Raw genomic sequence first — 26,802 nt, 5'->3', positions numbered from 1 at the left:
CCGTTGGTAGAGGCGGAGGCGATCTGATCTTCTCCCTTGCTGGGTATGGAGACGAGTAAGGGGAAGGTGGCCCCCACCCATCCAGATGGCCCCCACTTCCGCCCATAGCTCTTAAAGGGCCATTTGTTTAAATTGCATTTTATTGCATAGTGTAAATATGAGATCGGAGGTCATGCTGACACTTTTTTTTTTTTTTTTTAAAGAACAGTGTAAAAATAAAAGGTAAAATAAATAAGAATTTTTTTATTTTTTTTTTAAACGCGCCTCGTCCCGCTGTGCTCACATGCAGAAACGAACGCATATGAAAACTGTGTTCAGACCACACATATGAGCTATCTGCACGATCGGTAGAGAGAGAGAGAGCAATAATTCTAGCCCTAGACCTCCTCTGTAACTCAAAACATGCAAACTGTAGATTTTTTTTTTAAACGTCTATGGAGATTTTTAAGGGTAAAAGTTTGTTGCCATTCCGTGAGTGGGTGCTATTTTGAAGCGTGACGCATTGGGTATCAATTTACTCGGCATAACATTATCTTTCACAATAAAAAAAAAATGGGCTAACTTTATTGTTGTCATATTTTTTTAATTCAAAAATTTTTATTTTTTCCAAAAAAAAAGTGCACTTTTAAGACCGCTGCGCAAATGGGGTGTGACAAAAAGTATTGCAACGACTGCCATTTTATGCTCTGGGCGGGTGTTAGAAAGACAAATGTGTGGGGGTTCTAAGTAATTTTCTAGCAAAAAAAAAACAAAACAGTTTTTACCTTGTAAACAACAAATCTCAAAAAGAGGTTCTGCTTAAAAAAATAAATAAAATTAAGTCCGCAGCTACAAATACTGCAGTTGCTGACTTTTTTTAATAATTGGACACTTACCGGTCCCAGGGTCCAGCGATGCAGGGGAACGAAGCCTTGTAATTACAGCTGATGTTAAACTCACTGGACTGTAATTGCCAGCTTGTACCTTGCTGCCTTTCTTTTAGATAGGTACAATATTAGTGCCTGCCAGTCATGGGGAACTTCTCCAGTTAGAGATTGAGGTATAATTGTTGGACCAATAGTGGATTTTTTAAATCAAAGTTCTCTTAGAACTCTGGAATGCATATCATCAGGACCCATTGCTTTATTAAGCTTTAACCAAGCCAGTTCCTCTCATAACTTCTGTCTCCAGCAATCCTAAAAATGAAAAAACAAAAATACTCAAGCACAAAAATGGATATTGAGTACAGAATAAGATTCAAATTAAACCGAAAAAGAAAACAGCTGTAAAACACTCCAAATAGGCCAGCCACCCAAAAAAATTTGAATAATACAAAAAAAAGTGTTGCGCTATCTTCAGTAATCGACCCACTAACAAAGTGTCAAGTGCCTAATTATTAAAAGTTAATATTATTAATATTAACTTTTGATAATTAGTATATTTAGTACTTTTGATAATTGGTATATTAATGTTAATTTTGGATATTAATATATGAATTCATGGTGTTTATAGGGTGCTGATTTATTTATTTATATATATATATATATATATATATATATATATATATATATATATATATATATATTAGTTAATCATATTCATTAGAAGAGTGGAATATTTCAGGGAGGCGTATTTCCTCCTTGTCATTCCCTTAATATTGAGAAATATAATATGAGGGTTTTCTAGCACTTTTACTTTAAATTCAGCACTATCACTTAGCACTTTTTCATTGTAGTGATTATATTCTAGAAAGTGCAATATATTTTATACTTTCTATAGATTATTTGATATATAATATTTGGTTAATTTAACATTAACTTTTGATAATTAGGCACTTGACACTTTGTTAGTGGGTCGATTACTGAAGATATCGCAACAATATTTATTGTATTAATCCTAAAAAATAACCGTCATTTCTAGAACCAATATGATTCCCCAATTTGTTATTGTTAGTACAATTTATTTCTAAGAACACTGAACAGAAGTTATTGTTTAAACAGTTTGCTACATCCTGGTCTCTCTCAACATACGTGTTGTGCCCAGTTTTCATTTTGGTGATCCAATGTATCTTTTTTTTTCAATCACTAATGTACCTAAAAAATAAATAAAAAAAAAAAAAAAAGTTTTATATCCTTTATAAATAGATTTCTTCCTCTTTCTGTGCTTTGGCAGCACTGAAAATGTGTTTGGCCTTCTTTTGTCTATTTTTATACTCTTCTCAATCAGCTTATATAGCTAATATAGCTTTTTTTTTTTTTTCAAAAGTGTCACTTTTTTTGTTTATAGCGCAAAAAATAAAAACAGCAGAGGTGATCAAATACCACTAAAAGAAAGCTCTATTTGTGGGGGAAAAAAGGACGTCAATTTTGTTTAGTTACAGTGTCGCATGACCGCGCAATTGTCAATTAAAGTGGCACAGTGCTATATCGCAAAAAAAGGGCCTAGTCATTAACCACTTGAGGACCGCCGTATTGCCATTGTACGTCAGCACAATGGCACAGGCAGGCATAATCACGTACATCTACGTGATTGCCTTCCAGCGGGTGGGGGGTCCGATCGGACCCCCTCCCGCTGGTTACGGCGGTCCGATTCGGTCCAGGAGCGCTCCGTGATGAGGGGATGGCCGTTGGTTTTCGGCCACCCCCTCTGGATCGCTCCTGGCCAATGAGAAGCTTCCTCCCCTGTGTATTGTTTACACAGGAAGGAGGAAGTGATGTCATTCTCCTCGGGGCGGTCTTTTTGACCGGACTACGAGGAGAAGAGTAAAAGTAAGTCTGCACGAACACTACACTGACATGTAGGTACACACAGGCACACAAACCCCCCCCCGATCCCCCCCCCCCGATCGCCCCCCGATCCCCCCCCCCGCCCCCCCTCCCCCCCAGTCACAGTGTCACTGATTGCATTGATCATTTCTTTACTGATCAATGCATTCAGTGTCAGTTGTGACAGTAAAAACTGTCAGGACAGTTAGTGTTAGGTCCAGGGTAGCCCCCTATCACCCCCCAATAAAGATTTAACCCCCTGATTGCCCCTAGAGTTAACCCTTTCACCCCCTTTTGCCAGTGTCACTAAGCGATCATTTTTCTGATCGCTGCATGTGTCGCTAGTGTCGCTAGGTAGCTAGTTATTTTTTTAGGTTCACCGCCAGGTTTTTATATCGCTAGGTACCCCGATATACTACCCAATAATGTTTTTAACCCCCTGATTGCCGCTAGTTAAACCTTTCACCCCCTTTTGCCAGTGTCACTAAGCGATCGTTTTTCTGATCGCTGCATTAGTGTCGCTACAGTCGCTAGGTAGCTAGTTATTTTTTTAGGTTCACCGCCAGGTTTTTATAGCGCTAGGTACCCCGATATACTACCCAATAATGTTTTTAACCCCCTGATTGCCGCTAGTTAACCCTTTCACCCCCTTTTGCCAGTGTCACTAAGCGATCATTTTTCTGATCGCTGCATGTGTCGCTAGGTAGCTAGTTATTTTTTTAGGTTCACCGCCAGGTTTTTATATCGCTAGGTACCCCGATATACTACCCAATAATGTTTTTAACCCCCTGATTGCCGCTAGTTAACCCTTTCACCCCCTTTTGCCAGTGTCACTAAGCGATCGTTTTTCTGATCGCTGCATTAGTGTCGCTACAGTCGCTAGGTAGCTAGTTATTTTTTTAGGTTCACCGCCAGGTTTTTATAGCGCTAGGTACCCCGATATACTACCCAATAATGGTTTTAACCCCCTGATTTCCGCTAGTTAACCCTTTCACCCCCTTTTGCCAGTGTCACTAAGCGATAATTTTTCTGAACGCTGCATCAGTGTCGCTAGTGTCGCTAGGTAGCTAGTTAACTAGGCTCCCAAAAAGTCCCCCACATGTGGTATCTCCGTACTCGGGAGAAGCAGCAGAATTTATTTTGGGGTGTAATTTGACTTCTGCCCATAGCATGTGTGAGCAATATATCATTTAGTGACAACTTTGTGCAAAAAAAAAAAAGTTTGTAATATTCCCGCAACTTTTGGCAAAATATAAAATATTCCATGGACTCAACATGCCTCTCGGTAAATAGCTTGGGGTGTCTACTTTCCAAAATGGGGTCATTTGGGGGGGTTTTGTGCTATTTTGGCATTTTATGGCCTTCGAAACTGTGATAGGTAGTGAGGAGTTAAATCAAAAATTTGCACCCTTAGAAATCCTGAAGGTGGTGATTGGTTTTCGGGGTGCCGTGCGCGACTAGACTCCCAAAAAGTCCCACACATGTGGTATCCCCGTACTCGGGAGAAGCAGCAGAATGTATTTTGGGGTGTCATTTCACATATAACCATGGCATGTGTGAGCAATATATCATTTAGTGACAACTTTTTGTAAAAAAAATTTTTTTTTTTTTTTTTTGTCATTATTCAATCCCTTAGGACAAAAAAAATAAATATTCAATGGGCTCAACATACCCATCAGCAATTTCCTTGGGGTGTCTACTTTCCAAAATGGGGTCATTTGGGGGGGATTTGTACTGCCCTGCCATTTTAGCACCTCAAGAAATGAGATCGGCAGTCATAAATTAAAAGCTGTGTAAATTCCAGAAAATGTACTCTAGTTTGTAGACGCTATAACTTTTGCGCAAACCAAAAAATATACGCTTATTGACATTTTTTTTTACTAAAGACATGTGGCTGAATAAATTTTGCCCTCAATGTATGACTAAAATTTAGTTTATTCGATTTTTCTTATAACAAAAAGAAGAAAATATCTTTTTTTTTCAAAATTTTCGCTCTTTTTCCATTTATATCGCAAAAAAAAAAAATCGCAGAGGCAATCAAATACCATCAAAAGAAAGCTCTATTTGTGGGAAGAAAAGGACGCAAATTTCGTTTGGGTGCAATATTGCATGACCGCGCAATTACCAGTTAAAGCAGCGCAGTGCGAAATTGCAAAAAGACCTCTGGTCCTTAAGGTGTTTATTGGTCCGGGGCTGAAGTGGTTAAGGGGGAAAATTATCTGGCCTGTAAGTGGTTAGAGGTTGAAAGTGTTCATTTGATAGTCTGTTTTCCCCTTGTAGCAAAAAGATATATGCCAACACCACAGAAAATAAAAAAAATACATGCTTGCGCTATGATTATGTGTTTGATGTATGAAATTCTCAGATATGAGAACTGCCTGTCTTATCCATAGTAACACATTTATACTATGTTTCAAAGGCATACTATTAAATGAAAAGGAGGAGTTAATTTGCTGCTATAGGCATAAGGGCAAAAGTGTGTATTCATTGAGAACAGAGGTGACTGAGGAGAAGGCCCTGCGGGCTTGGGAAGTAGTCGCCGAAATGTCATTGAATAGAGACACTCCATGGAAGGGGTCTGGAAGCGAGCGCAGGGCCCTTGCTGCTCTCATGATCTCCTCCTTGACATGAAAAAAATGTACCCTGGCCAGGATGTCTCTAGGGACAGAGTCTGGGAGGTGCTGCGGCTTGTGGATCCTGTGTGCTCTGTCTATAAGCATATCTTGTGTCGTCAGCGTAGGCACTAGTTTGCGGAACATTTGATGTAAATAAGGCACAATTTCTGATGCTGCAAGCGACTCAGATACCCCCCTGACTTTAATATTGTTTCTCCTCGAGCGGTCCTCAAGGTCCGCGATTTTAAGACGGAGCTGGGTGACCATGGCAGCTTGCTCATCCTGTATATTCACCATACAATTGTGAGCTTCAGTGGCTTCTGACAGATGTTGTTCTATGCGGTCAGTGCGGTGCTCTAGTGAGGTGACTTTTTCTTGCATATGGTTAAGAGAGATTTTTAAGTCTCTGTGCAGCTCAGTCTGTAAAGACAGCAGCATTGCTTTAAGTGAGTGTTCAGAGGCTGGATTGTCTGAGGTGGGGTACTCAGCAAGGGATTGTGCAGCTGGATTCTCAGAGCCTGTGGTACTACATGTCCCAGCGCCATGCTGCTTCTTATGAGGAGGCTGTTTGTCAGGGGAGAGTGAGGGAAACTCTGCTAGTCTCTTACCTCTGTCCCCAGGGGAGATGGAGTGCTCTGTGGTCTGATCCATCCCTTCATCCAGGGCCTGGAACGCTGGAGGCGCTTCCGCAGGGCAGCTATGAGGTCGCCTCAGGTTTCCTGGGTCCCGGTCGGCGCCATTTTGGGAGTCCTGCTGCGAAGGCCGCATGTAAAAATCGAGGAGTCTGCGGGGTCCCTTGAGCTTGCCCTTCTTCTTGGACATACTCCGGAGACTTTCCGGTAGTCGTCTGATCGAACAGCAATCCGTTCGGGCAGCGGGAGACGGCAGTATTCGCTGTAGTATGGTGTGGAGGAGCGGAGCCGAACGATCAAGCGGCCATCTCACTCAGCGGCCAGGCCACGCCCCTGCAAAAGTGTGTATTAAATATCAATCAAAGGTGCTTATGGTATGTACTATCATTTTCATGTCCCACCTTAGAAGGCAATAATAAGACAGACACAGATGGGAATTAACTAAGCTTCCTACACCATTATAATGGTCAGAAGTGATGTGCTCCACAATAACTAAGCATATACAGTGGTGTGAAAAAGTGTTTGCCCCCTTCCTTATTTCCTGTTCCTTTGCATGTTTGTCACACTTAAGTGTTTCGGAACATCAAACCAATTTAAACAATAGTCAAGGACAACACAAGTAAACACAAAATGCAATTTGTAAATGAAGGTGTTTATTATTAAAGGTGAAAAAAAATCCAAACCATCATGGCCCTGTGTGAAAAAGTGATTGCCCCCTAAACCTAATAACTGGTTGGGCCACCCTTAGCAGCAACAACTGCAACCAAGCGTTTGCGATAACGTGCAATGAGGCTTTTACAGCGTCCTGGAGGAATTTTGGCCCACTCATCTTTGCAGAATTGTCCTAATTCAGTTACATTAGAGGGTTTTCGAGCATGAACGGCCTTTTTAAGGTCATACCACAACATCTCAATAGGATTCAGGTCAGGACTTTGGCTAGGCCACTACAAAGTCTTCATTTTGTTTTTCTTCAGCCATTCGGTGGTGGACTTGCTGGTGTGTTTTGGATCATTGTCCTGCTGCAGAACCCAAGTTCGTTTCAGCTTGAGTACACGAACAGATGGTTGGACATTCTCCTTCAGGATCTCTTGGTAGACAGCAGAATTCATAGTTCCTTTTATCACGGCAAGTCTTCCAGGTCCTGAAGCAGCAAAACAGCCCCAGACCATCACACTACCACCAGCATATTTTACTGTTGGTATAATGTTCTTTTTATGAAATGCAGTGTTCCTTCTACGCCAGATATACTTGGACACACACCTTCCAAAGAGTTCCACTTTTGTCTCATCGGTCCACAGAATGTTGTCCCAAAAGTCTTGGGGATCATCAAGATGTGTTGTGGAGAAATTGAGACGAGCTTTGATGTTCTTTTTGCTCAGCAGTGGTTTTCTCCTTGGAACTCTGCCATGCAGGCCATTTTTGCCCAGTCTTTTCCTGATGGTGGAGGCATGAACGCTGACCTTAACTGAGGCAAGTGAGGCCTGCAGTTCCTTGGACGTTGTTGTGGGGTCTTTTGTGACCTCTTGGATGAGTCGTCGCTGCGCTCTTGGGGTAATTTTGGGCGGCCGGCCACTCCTGGGAAGGTTCACCACTGTTCCATGTCTTCGCCATTTGTGGATAATGGCTCTCACTGTGGTTCGCTGGATTCCCAAAGCTTTGGAAATGGCTTTATAACCCTTTCCAGACTGATAGATCTCAATTACTTTCTTTCTCAATTGTTCCTGAATTTCTTTGGGTCTCGGCATGATGTGTAGCTTTTAAGGATCTTCTGGTGGACCTTACTGTGTCAAGCAGCTCCTATTTAAGTGATGCCTTGATTGTGAACAGGTGTGGCAATAATCAGGCCTGGGTGTGGCTAGAGAAATTGAACTCAGGTGTGGACAACCACAGTTATAGTATGTTTTAACAAGGGGGGCAATCACTTTTTCACACAGGGCCATGATGGTTTGGATTTTTTTTCACCTTTAATAATAAACACCTTCATTTACAAATTGCATTTTGTGTTTACTTGTGTTGTCCTTGACTATTGTTTAAATTGGTTTGATGTTCGGAAACACTTAAGTGTGACAAACATGCAAAGGAACAGGAAATGAGGAAGGGGGCAAACACTTTTTCACACCACTGTAGATCTGTTTCATGTCTATCAAAACTACCTGTGCCAGTTTCTATTTTAGAGTGAAACAGAAGCTAATGCAGGCTCACCCCTTATTAATAGAGGAAATACAACCGTTTTCAATATAGAAAACTGCCACAGGTTTCCACCAGGTATCCTGGTAGGGAATATGTTTGTCGGCAGACAGCTGACACCCCTTCTCTGCTTGTGCAGTGATTACACTACACAAGCAGAGAGTGATTACACTACGCAAGCAAAGCCTGAAAGGTTAATAACCTTCCTCCTCCCTCCAGATCTAAGCTGAGCAGGGAGGCAGAATGGCAGAAATATGAGAGTATACTCATGTTCTTTGTGCTGCCTGTCACAGATATGACAGAAAAGAGAATTGCTCGCTCCTTTGTTAATTTTGGAAAAATGTCCACTCCATTTTTTTATTTGTAGAAGAGCGATGCGAGCATGGTGCTTGCATCACTCTTTGTAAATTCCTCCCATAGAGTTATACATAACCCTGACTGTTTATTATCTTCTGCCCAGGTCAATGTGGTGACAGTCGATGGAATCACTCCTCTGTATAACGCATGTATGAGTGGGAGCGTTGCTTGTGTCAGTATGCTATTGGATTATGGTGCTAACCCAGAACTGGAAACTCAACTGGCTTCTCCTCTTCACGAAGCAGTCATAAGAGGTAACATGTATAACTGTCACAAACAGTCACTATAGAAAAGCCTCTTTAAAATAATCACATTTTGTTGCTTTGCAGCCTGAAATTAAGACACACAGTTATGGTTTTATCCAGCTATATTTACTTATAACATCTAAGTGAAAGATACATGGCCAAGATGTCAGTAATAATAATAATTCAAAAATGGAATCACTGAGTTGGAAAAAGGATCACCCCCTGGTGTCAGTATTTTGTTGAACCACCTTTTTGTTCACTTTTTAAAAATAACAAATGCATATTTTTTTGCAGGAACCTGTAAAGCATTACACCAGCGATCAGTAGATCGCTGATGCCATGCAGGCCTCCTGCAGATCTGTCAGTGTATCTGCTTGCTTATCCTTCATATGAGCAAGCTGATACATTCTGACAGGAAGAATCAGTGGACTACAATAGTGCTCACAGAGCCATGGAATTGTATTTAAAACTACAAGCCGACATCCACAAAGGATGTCGGACTTGTAGTTCATTCATACACAGAGCTCTGTGCATGAATCACGTGGCTGTGCAGCAAAGCCCTATACAGCCACACTGATTTAAAAAATTGACAGCTAGTATGGGTCACATCTCCATGTACTGCTGCCACAGAGAGTATGAGCAGCGGGCAGTGGCTGCAGCAGTGAGAGCGTGTTACACGTTCCACCCTAAAAATTACCCTTTAATTACAGCCTTTAGTATGTGCCTGTACTAACTTTGCACATCTAGATTTTACAATATTTGCCAACGTGTCTCTGCAGAACTACTCAAGTCCAATTGAATTTGACGATGGCCTATGTGGACAGCAGTCTTCAAGTCATTACACGGATTTTCAATGGGGTTTAAGTCTGGGTTCTGACTAGGCCATGCAAGAAAATTCACCTTTTTTCTCCTTCAACCATTATGTGGCCATTCTTGCTTGTGCTTTGGGTCATTGTCATGCTGGAAGGTAAACCCTCTTCCCATTGACAACGTTCTGGCAGAGGGTACTGATTTTCCACAAGAATATGATGGTATTTTGCCCTATCCATTTTTCATTCTATCCTGACAAGTGCTCCAGTCCCTGCTGCAAAGAAACACCCCCATAACAGGATATTGCAACCTCCATGCTTTACTCTAGGAATGGTGTTATTTGAATGGTGAGCTGTATTGGATTTCCGCCAGACATATGGTTTGGTGTTAAGGCCAAATAATTACATATAACTCCTCTGACCATAACACCTTTTTTCCATGTGGCCTCAGAATCTTCAAGGTGCCCTTCGGCAAAGCTTGTGACTGCATGTAGCCTTTCTTGAGTTTTTTTTTTCTTGCAACCCTCCCATACAAGCCACATTTGTGGAGAATTTGTGATATTGTTGTCACATGCACACAATGACTATTCCTTATCATAAATTCCTGCAACTGCTTCAGAGTTGCTGTAGGCCTCTTGGTAGCTACTCTGAACAATTTCCTCCTGGATCTTTCATCCAGTTTGGAGCAATATCCTGTTCCAGGGAGGGTCTGTGTTGTACCAAATACCTTTCACTGTAAATAGGTTAGCTGTTAGTGTAGGCATTTGACTTGGCTGAAAGCCAGGCCTGGCTTGTGAATCTGGGTCAGGGTTTAGTGACTCAAGGAATGTATGATTCAGCAAGCAGCCTCTTTGGTGCCTCCCCTTGTTCTCTGGAACTTCCCCCCTGTTCTCTAGAACATTGGGGAATGTTCTAGATATAATGGATGGAGGTTAGGAGGAGCTGCTTGGCATATTTATGACTGCCTCTGCCAATTCCCAGCAAAAGGGCTGTCAGGAGGCAGTCTCGACTTAAAAAAACTCACGAGTCATGCCAGCAGGGGAGTCGGGTGGAAAATGGACATGCCGTGCTGAGGAGGCTGTTGGTGACCCTAGAGGGTGCCCCCTAGTCTGGGAGGGGGTGACCTCGGGCCTGGGGATGGGATGCTGGAGGGATCCCCCAAAATAAACAGAGAAAGCTCTTCTTGGAGGCACAAAAGCAAGGAGAGGACAGCAGAAGCAGGTCAGCATGTCTGGGAGATCCCCTGAGCTCAGCCGGGTGGGCTGGTGAGTGTCAGTTTGGAGGACTGTGGGGAGAAGTTAGCCTGGAGGGCTAGTGAAAGGGGCAGCTGCAGCCAGGTGGGTTGGCAGTGCCTGAGAAGGTGGTGCTGGGATCAGTAGCCACAGGAGGAATGTGAGCTGGACACTGAACTTTTTTCTACACAACCCAGGGGCCTTGGGTTCCTGCCTATAACAGGCTATTGCTCTAACCTGACTGAGTGCCTTGTCAGATCTTTACTGTGTGCCAGCTGAGTTCTGCAAGCAAGTGTATGCTGGGGGAAGAAGTGGATTGTGTATATATAGACTGTATAGATAAAGAGTTGTCCCTGAAGATTTTCTGAAGTTAAGTGGGCATCCCATAATTTGAATAATTTCCAATCCCTATCCAAGTTATTATCCCTCAATAAAATAAAACAAAAAAAAAACAGTCAATGAGTGTTTTCTGACTCTGGAGTGACTCTGGAAATTCTGTGTGCCTGGCTGTGTGGGGTGGGGGATCCCAGTTTACTTGCGGTTCCTTAGGGGGTGTGCTACACACTTCCTAATAATAGACTTTACTCTGCTTCTAGGCATTGATAAAGCCTTTGCATTTGTTTTTGTATCCATCTCCTGACTTATGCCTGTCCACAACTTTATATCAGAGATCTTTTGACAGTGCCTTGCCACCCATAGTTGTTTGTTTCAGTTACACTACCATGGACTGAAATGCTCCAGGAAAGCTATTTTCATGCTGAGCTAATCAAAATGACCATTGCTGATCACAGTTGATTGTCAAATGGCTTTGTGTGCCATTGATAAGGTGATTAGCTGACTGAGTTTACAAGTCATTTTTAGGAGGGGTGATCCTTTTTCCAACTCGGTGATTCTGTGTTTTTGAGTTTATTTATATTTGATAATTTTTTGACATGTTGGTGTTAAATCTTTTACTTGGATATTATAAGTTGCACTGAGTAAATGCAGCTGGATAAAAGAAAAACTGTGTCTGTCTTCATTTCAGGCTGCAAAGCAGCAACTTATTTTAAAGGGAGTGATTCTTTTCTATACCCACTGTATGCTAAAGAGCAAGGCTATGTCCATTTCCTTCACAAATGGAAAACGATGCACTGCTATTTTAAAATACAATTTCAAATATGATACATGAACCAAGGTTGATCTATATGTGTCAAGTTTCCAGTTGAATGCTTAAGACCAACAGTTGTGGCCCATATAAGCCTGATATTAGTGTTGAAGGACTACCAAGGGCAAAGTAAAACCATTCATACAAAATCCTGCTACCTTCACCCATTTTTGTACCATTGTTGTATTAGTTACCAGGTCCCTAAGCAGTAGTTATACAATAATGATGGAAAATCTTAGGCGTACAACCCTCAGGAAATATTAGTATGTCCTAGTACTGTATATTCACTACTTTCAGGTACCACTGTGGACCTGGATTCCATGGAACCCTAAGGTTTCTACAGAGCAGCCTTTCTCAACCTTTTTTTTTAACATGGAGAAACCCTTGAAATAACTTTCAGGTCTCTGGGAACCCCTGCTAATTGGTATACTTGCAGATGACCATACAGTAGCATAAACAGTAAATCTGCTGTTTAGACATGTGCGTTTTTTCTCGCTCCGAATTGATATTCGGACAAATTTTTCATTATTCGGAAATTCGGATATATCCAAATACCCGAATAACAGTATAAATTACGTTTTCCAAATGCTCCAAATAACAAAACAAAATTTGCCCAAATTTCTGAAATTCCATTTGAAATTCAAATCAAATTACATTTTGAATTGAACTGTAAACATATTTCTTATTAGCATACCATTTTGTAATGTTTTTGTTAAGCCATAGGTGATTTAAAGAGTCATTGGGGGTTATTTACTAAAGGAAAATTCACTTTTCACTGCACTTTTCACTGCAAGTGCCCTTGTAAGTAAAGTCCCTATAGATCCAAGGGGGGCAGGCAAGGAAAATAAAAAATAGCATTTTAACTTGCACATGATTGGATGATAAAATCAGCAGAGCTTTCACTAATTTCAGAGCTACTCCTTAAGCCGCGTACACACGGGCGGACTGTCTGGCCAACTAAGTCCGTCAGACAATCCGACGGACAGTCCGTCCTACTTTTGAATGAACGGACTTGACCACACACGATGAACAGACAGTCCGTTGAAAGCTTGTGCGATGACGTGTACAGCACGTACGACGGGACTAGAAATACGACGTCCAATACACTGCAATGCAACCTTCCGCCGTGTAAATCCTTTCTGAGCATGCGCCATACTTAGTCCGTCCAACTTGCCTACTCACGAGCGGACTGTCCGCTGAAACCAAAGTTGGATGGACAATATTACGGAAATTCCGAAAGACTTAGTCCGCCAGACTGTCCGCTGAAAAAGTCCGCTGAAGCCCACACATGAGCGGACTGTCCGCTGAAATGTGTTTCAGCGGACTAAGTTGGACAGACAGTCCGCCCGTGTGTACGCGGCTTTAGATTTAGAGCAACTGCAATTCCAAGTGCACTTGCAGTGCAAAGTGGATTTGCCTTTCATAAGTAACCCCCTTTGCAATCATTTGATGAAGCCCTTTCTTTTGTTTGTTCATTTTGCCACATTCGAATTAAAGAAAAATTTAGCATTTTTGATTCGACTAATTTTAAATTTATCGTTTCAAACGTTTCGGTAAACCTGTAAATTTGAAGAAAATTTGACAAAACACAAAACAAATTCTGAATACAAATTAACAAATCAACCTAATTTAACAAAATGACATAACTAGATTAACTAATCTAAATGAAACTAAGCAAATCACATTCTTTCGTCATGCACATGTCTACTACTGTTGCCAGCATTTCTTTTATCGCCATAATTTGTGTTTGTTTAATAACATTATGAATACTGAAAATTATTTAGCTGTATAGCGCAACCCTGGGTGTCAAGTATACTTAGCCCTTGTACACACGGTCGGACGTTCCGACGGAAAATGTCCGATCAGACCGTGTTGTCGGATAATCTGACTGTGTGGGCTCCATCTGACAGTTTCTGACGGACAAAGTTTTAGAGCTGGGCTATAAAACTTTCCGACAACATGATCTGATCAGACTTTGTCCGATTGTGTGTAGAGAATTCCGATCGGACAAAGTGCCACGCATGCTCAGATCAAATTCCTAGACCAAAGCTATTGGCTACTAGCCTGAACGTAGTCCTGTCGTAACGAAATAACGTCCTCACGTTATGTACAATCGGGTTTTCCGACAACTTTGTCCGACCGTGTGTATGCAGCACAAGTTTCGGACAAAATCCGACAGATTTTGTTGTCAGAATGTCCGACCGTGTGTACAAGGGCTAAGACACCAAATTCTTTATTCTTTTATTTATTTTTACATTTAAACTTACTGTTTACATTAATATACCAGGGTGTCCTGATATGTGATATTTATTTCAAAGGTTCCTCTGTTAAGAAGTTTAGAGAGGCTGCTGTAGACCAAGTGACTGCTACCACCAAAAAATATTCCTATGCTGTAGGGTGGTAGTAACCCAAATAGACATGGAATAGTTTGTAACTATACATGATCTAATAAATGCAACTAGTAGGACAAATTGTATTGTGTTCAGATAAGCAAGCTGTGTAGGGGTTAGGCCGCGTACACACGGGCGGACTGTTCGCCCAACTTTGTCCGCTGAACAGTGTTTGGGCGGACAGTCCGCTCGTGTGTGGGCTTTCAGCGGACAGTTTCAGCGGACAGTTTGACGGACAAAGTCTTTCGGAAATTCCGAAAAACTGTCCGCTGAAACTTTGTTTGAGCGAACAGTCCGCCCGTGTGTAGGCTACTTTCGAAATGAGCAAACTGTTCCCGCTCGGAGGGAAGTCTGCTCATTACGAGCGCGTGTGCAGGTAGGCGGGGCCCGCGACGGAGACGTCGCGGGCTCCGCCGCCTGGAATGAACTTAAAGGGGAACCCCAACGCCGAAAAAAATCGGCGTGGGGGTCCCCCCAAAGTCCACAACAGACCCTTGTCCGAGCACGCTACCCGGCCGGCCAGGAAAGGGGGGCGAGCGAGCGCGCCCCCCCTCCTGAGCCGTACCAGGCCGCGTGCCCTCAACATGGGGGGTGCCTTGGGGAAGGGGGGGCCGCGCGGCCCCCCCACCCCAAAGCACCTTGTCCCCATGTTGATGAGGACAAGGGCCTCTTGCCGACAACCCTGGCCGTTGGTTGTCGGGGTCTGCGGGCGGGGGGCTTATCGGAATCCGGGAGCCCCCTTTAAGAAGGGGGCCCCCGGATACCGGCCCCCCACCCTATGTGAATGAGTATGGGGTACAATGTACCCCTACCCATTCACCTGTAAAATAAAAGTACCCCAAAAAAAAACACAACACACGAGAAAAAATATTTTATTACACAGCTCCGGGGGTCTTCCGTCTTCGGGGGTCTTCTCGCCGGACTCCTCCGCTATCTTCTTGTAGCTCTTTTACTAGCGGAGGAGTCTGGCTTTCTTCCTCCCCGCCGCCGGCCTCTTCTCCCGACTTCGGGGGTCTTGTCCCCCTCTTCGGTTCTTCTGCCGGGCCACCGCGCCTTCTTGTAGCTCTTTTACAGGCGGTGGCCCGGTCTTCTGTCGCCGCCGCCTTCCGTTCTTCTGCCGGGCCACCGCGCCTTCTTATAGCTCTTTTGCAGGCGGTGGCCCGGTCTTCTGTCGCCGCTGTCGCCGTCGCCGCCTTCCGTTCTTCTTCTTCTTGTTCTTCTTCTTCTTCTCCAGGAGATGTTGACACGACGCTCTCTCCGGCCGGAATGCCAGAGCCGCCCTGCGCTGCCACTTATATAGTGACAATGGGGCGGTGTCACATGGTATATGTCACATGGGTTGGTCACATGGGTTGATGTCACATGGGGACTATGACATCGTAAGGGGGCGGGGTCACCATGTGACATCAACCCATGTGACCAACCCATGTGACATATACCATGTGACACCGCCCCATTGTCACTATATAAGTGGCAGCGCAGGGCGGCTCTGGCATTCCGGCCGGAGAGAGCGACGTGTCAACATCTCCTGGAGAAGAAGAAGAACAAGAAGAAGAAGAAGAACGGAAGGCGGCGACGGCGACAGCGGCGACAGAAGACCGGGCCACCGCCTGCAAAAGAGCTATAAGAAGGCGCGGTGGCCCGGCAGAAGAACCGAAGAGGGGGACAAGACCCCCGAAGTCGGGAGAAGAGGCCGGCGGCGGGGAGGAAGAAAGCCGGACTCCTCCGCTAGTAAAATAGCTACAAGAAGATAGCGGAGGAGTCCGGCGAGAAGACCCCCGAAGACGGAAGACCCCCGGAGCTGTGCAATAAAATATTTTTTCTCGTGTGTTGTGTTTTTTTTTTTGGGTACTTTTATTTTACAGGTGAATGGGTAGGGGTACATTGTACCCCATACTCATTCACATAGGGTGGGGGGCCGGTATCCGGGGGCCCCCTTCTTAAAGGGGGCTCCCGGATTCCGATAAGCCCCCCGCCCGCAGACCCCGACAACCAACGGCCAGGGTTGTCGGGAAGAGGCCCTTGTCCTCATCAACATGGGGACAAGGTGCTTTGGGGTGGGGGGGCCGCGCGGCCCCCCCTTCCCCAAGGCACCCCCCATGTTGAGGGCACGCGGCCTGGTACGGCTCAGGAGGGGGGGCGCGCTCGCTCGCCCCCCTTTCCTGGCCGGCCGGGTAGCGTGCTCGGACAAGGGTCTGTTGTGGACTTTGGGGGGACCCCCACGCCGATTTTTTTCGGCGTTGGGGTTCCCCTTTAAGTCCATTCCAGGCGGCGGAGCCCGCGACGTCTCCGTCGCGGGCCCCTCCTACCTGCACACGCGCTCGAAATGGGCGGACTTGCCTCCGCCTTACGTGGGCGAGTCCGTTCATTTCAAAAGTTGAGCGAACTGTTTGGCAAACAGTTCGCTGAAACAGTCCGCTCGTGTGTGGGCAAGTCCGCTCATGCAAATTTTGAGCGGACTGTTTGCCGAAACTGTTTGACAAACAAGGTTGGGCGAACAGTCCGCGCGTGTGTACGCGGCCTTAAGGAATCAATAATGAATAATTCTGGGAGTTCTAAATGTTTTACATGCAGAGTTTTTAAAACTTTTACTATGCCATATATAGTATCTCACAAAAGTGAGTACACCCCTCACATTTTTATAAATATTTTATTATGTCTTTTCATGTGACAACACTGAAGAAATGACACTTTGCTACAATGTAAAGTAGTGCAGCTTGTATAACAGTGTAAATTTGTTGTCCCCTCAAAATAACTCAACACGCAGCCATTAAAGTGTTGTTGCCACCAAAAAATTAAAACTGCTTAAAATTCGTAAAAAAAAAAAAAAAAATAATTGGCAAAAAAAATAAATTTTACTCACCTCTAAATACCGGTTGCTAGGGGGTCCCTCGTAATCTGCCTTCCTCATTGCCCGGGCTGGTGACATCACTTCCCCTCACGCCGCACATTCACCTGGGACCTGTCATGTGTCCCAGGTGACTGTACGGCGTATCACGGCGCCCTGCGCCGCTCGCGCATGCGCAGTGGGTGCCCGGCTGTGAAGCCACAGCCGGGTGCCCACAGTATGCATGACGGCGCCGCGAGCGGAGCGGGGAGCGAGGGGGGGGGCTTCGTTCCCCCGCATCGCTGGACCCTGGGGCAGGTAAGTGTCCGATTATTAAAAGCCAGCAGCTGCAGTATTTGTAGCTGCTGACTTTTCATTTTTTTTTTTTAGGGGGTACCCCACTTTAATGACTAAACCGCTGGAAAAAAAAGTGAGTACACCCCTAAATGAAAATGTCAAAATTGGGCCCAATTAGCCATTTTCCCTCCCTGTTGTCATGTGACTCGTTAGTGTTACAAGGTTTCAGGTGTGAATGGGAAGCAGCATGTGTGTTAAATTTGGTATTATCGCTCTCACACGCTGGTCACTGGTAGCTCAACATGGCACCTCATGGCAAAGAAGTCTGGAGATCTGGAAAATTGTTGCTCTACATAAAGATGGCCTAGGCTATAAGACGATTGCCAAGACAGTGAAACTGAGCTGCAGCACTGTGGCTAAGACCATACAGCGGTTTAACAGGACAGGTTCCACTAAGAACAGGCCTCGCCATGGTCGACCATGGAAGTTGAGTGCACGTGCTCAGCATCATATCCAGAGGTTGTCTTTGGGAAATGTTAGTTTAGGACTTATTAGTGCTGCCAGCATTGCTGCAAAGGTTGAAAGGGTGGGGGGTCAGCCTGTCAGTTCTCAGACCATACACCGCACACTGCATCAAATTGGACTGCATGGCTGTCGTCACAGAAGGAAGCCTCTTCTATAGATGGTGCACAAGAAAGCCCACAAACCGTTTGCTGAAGACAAGCACACTAAGGACATGGATTACTGGAACCATGTCCTGTGGTCTGATGAGACTGAGATAAACTTATTTGGTTCAGATGGTGTCAAGCGTGTGTGGCGGCAACCAGGTGAGGAGTACAAAGACAAGTTTGTATTGCCTACAGTCAACCATGGTGGTGGGAGTGTCATGGTCTGGGGCTGCATGAGTGCTGCCGGCACTGGGGAGCTATAGTTTATTGAGGGAACCATGAATGGCAACATGAACTGTGACATACTGAAGTAGAGGATGATCTCCTCCCTTCAGAGACTGGGCCACAGGGCAGTATTCCAGCATGATATTCCTATTGAGCATCTGTGGGGCATCCTCAAATGGAAGGTGGAAAGGCACAAGGTTTCTAACATCCACCAGCTCCATGATGTCTTCATGGAGGAGTAGAAGAGGACTCCAGTGGCAACCTGTGAAGTTCTGGTGAACTCCATGCCATGGGTTAAGGAAGTGCTGGAAAATAATGGTGGCCAGACAAAAGATTGGCACTTTGGGCCCAATTTGGACATTTTCACTTAGGGGTGTACTCACTTTTGTTGCCAGCGGTTTAGACATTAATGGCTGTGTGTTGAGTTATTTTGAGGGGACAGCAAATTTACACTGTTATACAAGCTGTACACTCACTACTTTACATTGTAGCGAAGTGTCATTTCTTCAGTGTTGTAAAGATATAATAAAGGCTTTTACAAAAATGTGAGGGATGTACTCCCTTTTGGGAGATACTGTATATTTTACTGCATCTATTATTTAGCTTACAGTGAAGGTAAATAAAGATGGGTAGATTTGTCACCACTTATTCAGTGTGTGGAACTGGCCACATGCAGTATGGAAAGACTTCTTAAAAGACTGATGGGAATAGCATTGCTTTGATCCAACTAGGTGGTATTTTGACCTTTAAGCCGGCCATAGACGGTTTGCATTCGAACCATGTATGGGCAGAATGTACCCAAGTTTATCGATCAATTAACTTGGGTACAACCAGCCCTGCCAGATTTTACATGCAATTTTTGCAAGCCACTATTATAGCCGCTAGCAATAATCACTGTGTTCTCCCGGCGGGGGAGCCGCCTCTACCGGGAGAACACAATGGCTCGGTTGGAGGGATTCCCTCTCACCATGTCTGGGTTGATGGTGTAATTGAGAATTTATTTCCTGCAACCCGTGGTTGCAGGAAAAACTCGCTCTCCATGGCTGGTCTTGCCTCTATAGAAGAGGGTGGAGTGAGCCCTGTTTGCTTATAGATTTTACAGTACATTGGACAATATTTGTGTAATAATGAGCACCTGTGATAAGCTGGAGCCCCTAATGGCCTGTTCGCACGATACGAAAATCGTACGGCAGATCGTATGTTTGTTTGTTTTTTTGGTTTTTTTTTGCATGTTAGTCACATATCGAAAAGGAGAGGTTACCAAAGTTACGTAAATTTTTGTACAACCGAATAAAAAATCGGAAGTGATGTCACGTGTTGTAGTGTATTTGTATTGTATTTTGGGATGACAACTGTACTGATTAAACAAAATTTGTACGATCTGGTATCATACAAGGAAAATTTTTGCGTTTGTCCAATCGGATAATATCGGATGAACTGTCGAGATCGGCTCTCGAAAGCTGTGGACTAACGATCCTATTATCGTACAATCGATTAGAAAGCGGTATTTTTCTTCCAATTTTTGGATCGTGTGTACTGCCCATAAGCCCGGGGGAGATCTCAGGTATTCTAATCATCACAAGTGATGCTCAAATTAGAGCTACTGCATATAGTAGGATGTCTGCCTATGGCTCTTCAATTTTCAATTTCCTTTAGATTTACCTTCAACCATGTAGTGCAAGGGGCCTGCCTGATTGCATACAAATTCAACGTGTTTGGGTCTGACCTCATTTTATATGGTTTTGGTAAATCTAAAGGAAAATTTTATAATGTATGGCCAAGATCCAACTCCCTCCTACTGGAGATATTGTTAGAAAATTTTCAGTATGTACAGTATATAGGAATTTCTACTCTAGATGCATTTAGTGATTTGGTAGGTGCTTGTGGAAGGAGATGATCATGGTTGATAGTCTTGTTCATAACATACTAGTTAATGTTGGTAGCTTTAATTTTGGATATGAATATTATTTTGTTAGGCAACATATTTCATATTTTCTGCCTAATATTATTTTGTTCGTCCCCAGGTCACCGGGAATGTGCAGAAATGTTAATCTCATATGGAGCAGACATTGATAAAGAACTACAGAACAGTGGTACTCCGCTGTATTTAGCCTGTGCCTACCAGAAAGCTGACTGTGCTAGAAAGCTTCTTGAATTGGGTAATGCTGTGATTATTTATAAGGATAATTGTGAGCAACTGCAATCACTGCCCTATATCTATCTATATGATGTCTGTACAGTTGTGCAGAAGTCACAGTGATGATCGTTGCACACAGTCCAGGGCTAACATAAATACAGCACATTGAATTTGATTATTTCCCCCTTTGTCTTGCTTCCCTCAGTTTACAATGCTAATAGTGCAGTGCCACATGTTAATATATATGTGTGCCAGTGGTGCCTGTAATGCAGGGCACAGGGGTGCCGCCCCCCTATCCATGTGTCTGGCCCCCTAATCTACATGTGGGGCGCCGGACGGATAGATTCCAATGTTTTGGATTTTTTTTTAAGCATGTGATTAGAACCAGAGTCTCTAAAAGGCTTCAAAAAAGGGTGGGTTCAGGGCGCAGAAACAATGCACTCACAGGCACACTGATCGGATCAAAAGAAAGAAAATATCAGCTACCACTGCTGTGTGCACACAGTGGGGAGGTTGTTTGTCCCTGCAGTTAATGTGTTCAAAGCAGAAAAATGGCCATTACAGTTTGTTGTGCATGGGGAGCGTAGCTGCAGACCGGTCAGTCATGCTGACCCATGTCCACAGTCAAAAGCACCTAGAAAATTAGCACATGAGCATTAGAACTGGACCACCAAGCAATGGAAGGTGCCCTTTTCTGACAAATCATGTTTTCTTTTACATCAAGTGGATGGCCAAGTGTGTGTGTGGTACTTGCCTGAGGAAGAGATGGCACTAGTATGCACCATGGAAAGAAACTAGCTGGCAGAGGCAGTGTGATGCTTTGGGAAAAGTTCTGCTGGGATTCCTTTCTCCTGTCATTCATGTGGATGTTACTTGACGCATACCACCTACCTAAACATTCTTTCTGACCAAATATTCCCCTTCATGGAAACGGTAGTCCTTGATGCCAGTGGCCCCTTTCAGCAGGATAATATGCCCTGTCACACTGCAAAAGTAGTTCAAAAATGGTTTGAAGAACACAACAACAAGTTTGAGGTATTGACTTGGCCTCTAAATTATCCAGATCTCATTTCACTCAAGCATCTGTGGGGTGTGCTGGAAAAACAAGTCAGACCCATGGATGCCCCACCTCACAACATACAGAATTTAAAGGATCTACTACTGACAGCTTGGTACCAGATACCACAGCATAACTTCCGAGGTTTACTGGCGTTCATGCTGCATCAGGCTAGAGTTTTGGTAGCAAAAAGGGGAACCCACTTATTAGGTAGGTCATCATAATGTTATGTCTGATTATTGTGTATGTGTGTATGTATGTATATATATATATATATATATATATATGTGTATGTGTGTGTATATATATATATATATATATATATATATATATATATATATATACTGCGTTTGTATGTGTGTCTTCAGTAATCCAAACAAGTTCAGCTGCTCCAGGTTGGTTAGACAAACTAAAATGGACTGAAAAGCTCGTAGGTAGAGGGTGCACGCCTTGTCACCGCAGCAGAAACATAGAAACATATATGTAGAAAAGGAAGGATGGCAGCACTCCCCTACATGATGCAATTAGGTTTTATTCAAAAGGATAAAAACAGCACGTAATGGTATACAGGCTGGGGGAAGCAGGAAATGCGTTTCACATGACTGGCATGCTTTGTCAGAACCAGGCATAAAACAATCACCATGCACTTATATATGTCGTTACACCACATGTAGTTAATTATTCAATTAGGTGATTGAACTTGCTGGAATTTGCAACAATGTGGTGTCACCACCATGGACCCCATTAAAGTGTCTGGCCATGTTAATATTATGTTCTTTTCCGTGTCATAGACATGATTGTGCCACCGGTCCCGAAGCCTCCTGGTTGTGCGTCATGCATATTGGATCGCACACATTTTAGATTTAGACTAGAGTTAGGTGTATGATTAACCAATTATACAAAGCAGGTGCTCATGATCATCAATATCATACGTAGGTTGAAACACAGTCATTAAATTAAACGGCAACAAATATGTAGCTGAAAACTGGACAAGGAACAGCCAGACTGTGCTACTGAGGTGAAGTTGTGGAAGACCGTTTCATGTGACAGGTCATACACCATGGCAAGATTGAGCACAGCAACAAAACACAAGGTAGTTATACTGCATCAGCAAGGTCTCTCCCAGGCAAAGATTTCAACGCTGACTGGGGTTTTAAGTGTAGCACCCTGGTGTTTAGGTAGGGTTGCTAAGAAGATTTTCCTGGCTAATTGTTAGAAGATCAATAGATTTGCCTCTAATTCTGGAATTGCTGCACATTTTCTCTTCTGTCACTAGGTGGCACTATGCTGGTGACGTTAGAATGACAGGGGCCTTAGCAAGGTTAGAGTATGAATGAATGGGGTGTCTCAGCCAATTGGCAGGGGTTTCTTTAGTCCCTTGGCCTGCTGGGAGAGCCTGTTTATTTAGGTGGAGTCAGGTGATCAGGTTTCTGTGCCACCTGGATGGCTGTCTGGGTGGATGTGTGTTATGCTGCCCCTGGTTGTTAGGCCAAGCCAGGGGCCTATCCTGGGGACACCTGGCTTCTAGGCTGCATGAGGCCTATCCAGGAGCAAGAGAAGCAGTGTCTGGTTGGGACTGCAGGGTTGGAGGGAACCAGTTGTGGTCGGAGGTGTAGTGGGGAAGCTGTTGTCACTAAGAGACCATTCACCTTGTTACTGGAGACTACAATGAGTAAGCTGGAGCCAGTACCCAAGAAGTCTTCTTACCAGCCAGGGACGGTGTAGAATGGGGAAAGCTTCAGCAGGTGCCAAGCCAGGGACTCAGCAGGGTATCGGGGGTGACGCTTGAGGAGCATCAAGTGCCGAGCCAGGGACACAGCAGGGGTGATGCTTGGGGATCGAGTGCCAAGCTAGGGACCCATCAGGATAGCGGGGGTGACGCTTGAGGAGTATACAGTGTGCTAGCTGTGGAAGAGCTCAGGAGATTCAGTGGAAATTGGATCTGGAAGTCTCTAGTCAAAGACTGGAAGTTCAGTGAGTAAGGCCTCTTTCACACGGGGCGGATCAGTAATGATCCGCCCCGTGATGATCCGCTCGCTCAGCGGGGCTGCATTTCTGCAAATGGGATTTGAGATTCGGTCGGGATTAATGGTGTCCACAATGCTAAGAAATACGGGAAGACACTTATCCATCATACCATCAAGGTGGCATGTGATTGGCCCCAAATTTATTCTGCAGCAGTACAATGACTCCAAACATACAGCCAATGTAATTAAGAGCTATCTTCATTGTAAGGAAGAGCGAGTCTTGGAAGTAATGGTTTGGTCCCCACAGAGCCCTGATCTCAACATCATTGAGTCTGTCTGGAACTACATGAAGAGACCGAAGGATCTGAGGCAGCCTACATCCACAAAGGATTTGTGGTTAGTTCTCCAAGATGTTTGGAGCAACCTACCTTTCCTTTCAAAGAAAACTTTATTTCAGAAACTGTGTGCAAGTGTATCGGTGCTGTTTTAAAGACAAAGGATGGTCACACCAAATATTGATTCGATTTGGATTTCTCGTCTGTTCATTTACTTTCCATTTTGTTAATTGATAAAAAAATAAATTAGTAACATTTCTATTTCAGAAAGCATTCTTATTTTTAATTTTTTTCACACCTGCTGAAAACTTTTGGACAGTAGTGTGTGGAGTATGTATGTGTGTGTGTGTGTGTGTGTGTGTGTAATATATATATAAATATATATATATATATACATTTTTGCTTGCTCGTGATTGGGTAATTGAAGCAAACATAGTTTGACCTTATCTACTAATCTAATTGAACATTCACTTTGCAAACTGAACATACACTTCCATATGTGAATGCTCTCAATTTCCTTAGTAAATCAAACCTTATTTGATGAAGGTACTAAATGTCATTGGTAAGATTTGGCCATATGGGCAGCTCACGCCTAAACATGATGTTGGCCTGGTAGCTCCATTTTCACGTATAGCCAGGCAAACAAAGATGTATTAATGAAAACTATTTGATTTTCTGTCTAGGTGCAGATGTGAACCGTGGGAAACTCTTAGACACACCTCTCCATGCTGCTGCTCGCAAATCAAGTGAAGAGATTGTCAAGTTGCTTATTGACTATGGGGCAAATGTGAAGAGTAAAAACATGGAAGGAAAATACCCCATAGAACTGGCAGCACCCAGGAGTGCAGTAGAAAGAACATTGCTCATCGCAGAAGGTATTCATAATAAAACGGTACCAAATATTAAGATTTGGATTAAGTGCAGCAGAAGGGGCACCCAGATCCTGCCCACTCCCCATGTGAATGAGTAAGCAGTACCCCCTACTCATTCACCAAAAAAGTGGTAAAAGTGAAAAAAAAACACAAGGGTTTTGACAAGTCCTTTATTATAAATAAAAAATTGTAGATCCAATGCCATTCACAATGACAGTTCTGCCACCACCCCAATTTTTTTTCACTTTTACCACTTTTTTGGTGAATGAGTAGGAGTATTATGTACCCCTACTCATTCGCATGAGGGGGGCGGGATCTGGGGCCCCCCTCCAGTAGTGAATTGACATTTTTTAGGATCTCATGCGATATTTGGGAAAACACCTAAATACCGCATGCGATGTGAATGGAGCCCAATATTTCTAATGGGAACCCAGCAATAGAAATTGATTCATTGCTGTGGAGATTTCAGCTCACTACTTGTTTTAGTGTCGCCCAATGTTTTGGAGTGTGATGTTGTCCATGAAATAGGAAGGGGGCATTACCAACATTAAAGCAGACATCAATAAAGACACATTTTTCATATTGTAAGGTAGGATACACCATAAGGAAAACTATTCCCTACCTTCTAAAATGATATTCTTGTCGATGTTTTTTTTTTCCTAGGCCCAGCTTCCTTGGCTCAACTTTGTCGGCTCAGCATCCGAAAATTGTTGGGTTCTTCCTGTCTGCAAGTGGTGCCCAGGCTTCAGTTGCCCAACAGACTAATGCAATTTCTACTATATCGGTAGAACTTCAAACTGGCATTACCCCATTTTTCTAATCCCATTGATCCAGAAGCCACAGTTGATGATAATTTTATTCATTTTGAAAAATTAGTTCTCTAATTTAGAGACTTAATATTGTGATCACATCAACTAAAACACTATTGTAAATGGTATTTCATTTTAACTGAAAGCATAACTGCACTTTATCTTTCATTTACTGTTTCCAACAGCATGGTCTATTTCTATCAGATTAAGCGACCCGTGAAAATTTGAACAGAAGTGACGTTCCATCACGGCCATCTTGGTATACCTGTACTCAGCCTCAGTAAGCCTATAGACTGAAGTCACCAAGCAGACATCTTTTTACACCCACTGAAGTCCTGCATTTCACACTAATTTTTACCACTAAATTGAGCTTATATTGTGAAATACAGTATTTAGAAGTCCATGACACTGTTTTGATGTTGAATTTTAAAAGCAGTGGCCTTCTGTCAGATTAGGAAACATGTGAGATCAGCAGGCTTGCTGCTGCTTTTAAACATCAAAACAGTGTCACTGAGTTCTAAATGCTGTATTTGACAATATAAACTCGGTTTAGTGAAAAAATAAGTGTGAAATACAACATTTTGGTAGGTGTAAAAAGATGTCCACTTGGCGACTTCAAACTGTAGGCTTAGTGTGGGTGAGTGCGAGATGCACCAAGATGGCCATGACGGAACGTCACTTCCGTTACGAAAACTGACAGGTCGCCTAATCAGACGGAACACTGCAGCCTCCTAGAGCTGTGTTTCAATCAATTCCAGGAAGCTCATTCAAATCTGTGTCTGTCCACAGTGCCCTCTAGTGGTATACATAAATATTGTTGAAAACAAAGCACAATAGAAACAGAGCACAATATAAACAAAGCCCTGGGAGGCTGCAAGCTATTTTACATGAAAAAGACCTATTTAAATGTATCCCATCATTTTGTCTTTTTTCAGAGGCTGCCGTGACCAATACAAATTACACATCACAGTAAAATTGAACTTCTCTAGGACAGTTGTAGTGAAAAATATGGAGCTATTATTGTTGAACTCCTAATGAAAATACTAGTTGTGTTGGTGTATCTGGCTCTAGTACAGTAGTAGTAAATAACTGACCCTGGTACAAGCATGCAGCAAGTAATTCATACTCCTGGTCTACATATGGGCAACGTTTTAAGAGCCAGAATTTCTATATAACTGGTTTCCCATATCATATATTTTTAGTGTAGCCTTATGCCGCGTACACACAATCTGATTTTCCGACAACAAATGTTC

At 43.5% G+C, this 26,802-nt stretch overlaps 1 protein-coding gene across 4 annotated transcripts in view; it reads left to right on the top strand.

The window, feature by feature from the left end:
* Positions 1-25,660, top strand: part of ASB11 (ankyrin repeat and SOCS box containing 11) — a 49,856-nt gene extending 24,196 nt beyond the window's left edge. For 3 of the 4 annotated variants that reach the window (XM_077480228.1, XM_077480231.1, XM_077480230.1), the window contains 4 exons: positions 8,639-8,789; positions 20,397-20,531; positions 24,552-24,743; positions 25,404-25,660. In XM_077480228.1, coding sequence (XP_077336354.1) covers positions 8,639-8,789; positions 20,397-20,531; positions 24,552-24,743; positions 25,404-25,528 — 603 coding nt within the window. In that variant the 3' untranslated portion in view covers positions 25,529-25,660. The remainder of the gene's footprint in view (positions 1-8,638; positions 8,790-20,396; positions 20,532-24,551; positions 24,744-25,403) is intronic. The other variant, XM_077480229.1, reaches the window with a different exon arrangement.
* Positions 25,661-26,802: the final 1,142 nt, after the last annotated feature.

This window comes from Lithobates pipiens, unplaced genomic scaffold (genome assembly GCF_037356315.1).
Source record: "Lithobates pipiens isolate NorthernLeopardFrog02 unplaced genomic scaffold, aLitPip1_a1.2 Scaffold_16, whole genome shotgun sequence".
Classification (NCBI taxonomy): domain Eukaryota; kingdom Metazoa; phylum Chordata; class Amphibia; order Anura; family Ranidae; genus Lithobates; species Lithobates pipiens.
The sequence above is the reverse complement of the archived record's forward strand: the minus strand, read 5'-3'. Positions and strand labels throughout refer to the sequence as shown.